Source organism: Cephus cinctus, unplaced genomic scaffold (genome assembly GCF_000341935.2).
Source record: "Cephus cinctus unplaced genomic scaffold, Ccin1 Ccin1_scaffold0168, whole genome shotgun sequence".
Taxonomy (NCBI): domain Eukaryota; kingdom Metazoa; phylum Arthropoda; class Insecta; order Hymenoptera; family Cephidae; genus Cephus; species Cephus cinctus.
Genome location: NW_014332892.1, coordinates 1218732 through 1220528, shown reverse-complemented (window position 1 = coordinate 1220528; position 1797 = coordinate 1218732). Strand labels below are relative to the sequence as shown.

Here is a 1797-nt window from a genome sequence, read left to right as displayed (position 1 = left end):
ATATATACTCTATATATATATATATATATATATATATATATATATATATATATATATATATATATATATATATATATATATATACAGTATCAAGTATGGCAGAAGTCTCGGAAGACACGGGTCTTTCGCTCGTTCGCGGGTTCAGTTCCTTCTTTCGTTCGTTCCTTCGTTCCCTTGCAAGTATTTCAAAGTGTGCACGCAGAGAGCGAGAGATGAAAGAGAGAGCAAGGGGTTAAAACGAAAGAGAAAGAGAGAGTGCGCGCGAGTGAGTGCGAGCGAGAAGGAAATATGGCAAGATGATACGAGAAAAAGGATCGAGAGACTTCAACAAGCTGAGAGTCCGCACAGGAGAGACTTCAACGAGTGGAAGAAACTGGTTATGCCTGGACGCGTAGGCAGGCATACATACATACTTATGGAAGAAGAATAACTCCTTTTTATTTTCCCTTGAAAACTAGCAACAATGCTCGAGAGCTCTTGCTTCGGCCGGCCTATCGAAACGCGAGTACGCCCAGCTATTCCCGTATACGTGCCTTCGCGGATTTACATACAGGAGACCTTCGAGAGGCTGCTTCTTTGCGAAGGGAGCCAGATACCCAAGTACGTAAATGGCCATGGGTACATTCTTATCCTACGTTTTTATTAGCAGCCTATCTATAGATTCCTTTAATTCGTGCTTGTACGTATATATATATATATATGAAATCTATACTATTGGATAGGACAGCCAAAGGAAGCACCGGTTGTTATATGTCATCTATGTAGCGAGTTGTGTACCGTTATGCTGCATGCAGCAGCAGCAGAAGCAGCAGCAACAGCAGCAGTAGCAGTAGCAGGAGCGGTAGTAGTCAGCGGTGGCGGCAACATACCTTTCCGGTGACAGCAACTATACACGGCCAAGCCTCCAATATGGTTCAAAGATGTCAAAGGTCTTCGCACTTTCTGCCACCACGGAGGTCCATAATAATATCGATTAATTAAAACGATCCCTTTTACTATTTTTAGCCGCGTTAATCAAGTTTTCGACACTTGTCTTCAGTACGTTAACGACGATCGACACTTTCATCGGCACTCACTTAGTCACTTACTCCTTCGTCCGGACATGTCCGATTGTCAAAGCTGCTGCAGACAGCCTTGCGAGTGAGAGTTACAAGACGTTCACCATCTTGGCGAAGACCGCGCATGCGCCGTTAGGTGACTTCGGGCCGTGACGTCAGAAATAGGACAAGGAGCTGGTGGCCTTTGGGAATACGAGGAAGGGGACGGCCACTGAACTATCTTCTGTCTTGTCTCTCTCTTTTTTTTATCTTTTCCAGCTTTTCTTTCTTTATCCTTTTACTTAATCGTATCTTCGTCTTCCCTTTGCTTGCATCCTTTATCGATTTTCTATTCGGCTTTTCTGCTGTAATTTCTTGGAATTTTCGTACTTATAATTTGGCTATCTCTTCTTTTTCTCTATTGAAAATTCACTTATGTCGCTTATGCTTTTGGTCGTATGATTTTACTTTGAGACTTTTCCACTTGGTCCTGATCAATTATTTTATTTTTTAGGACTATGTAGAAGCGACTGCACATAGGATCGTTGGGGTGCATTATTGATGCAATTTGAAATGCATTTCAAGATCCAGGCCAGATAAAGTCTGCATGGGATTATTAGATAGTGGCTTCGTTTATTCTATGGACATTTATTTTCATTCAGTGAAATTTAAATACTGACTTCGAATTTCACTCAAGTTTTCCCATTGACTATTGGGAAGTTCAAGTTCGGTAATAACGGACGATTATGCAGCAGCGATT

The 1797-nt window shown here is 41.7% G+C and overlaps 2 protein-coding genes across 4 annotated transcripts in view; one reads left to right on the top strand and one right to left on the bottom strand.

Annotated features, from left to right (window-relative positions):
- The window catches only part of LOC107264167, a 21058-nt gene extending 19881 nt beyond the window's left edge, over positions 1-1177 (bottom strand). For 2 of the 3 annotated variants that reach the window (XM_015732135.2, XM_015732128.2), the window contains exon 1: positions 870-1177. The gene's annotated coding sequence lies outside the window, so the exon portion shown is untranslated. Of the gene's footprint in view, positions 1-777 lie in introns of all 3 variants that reach the window. The other variant, XM_015732133.2, reaches the window with a different exon arrangement.
- Positions 297-843, top strand: LOC112493849. The gene is made up of 3 exons (XM_025081635.1): positions 297-376; positions 459-600; positions 723-843. Exons 1-3 carry the CDS (start codon positions 297-299, stop codon positions 825-827), a joined length of 327 nt encoding a protein of 108 aa, XP_024937403.1. The 3' UTR covers positions 828-843.
- Positions 1178-1797: the final 620 nt, after the last annotated feature.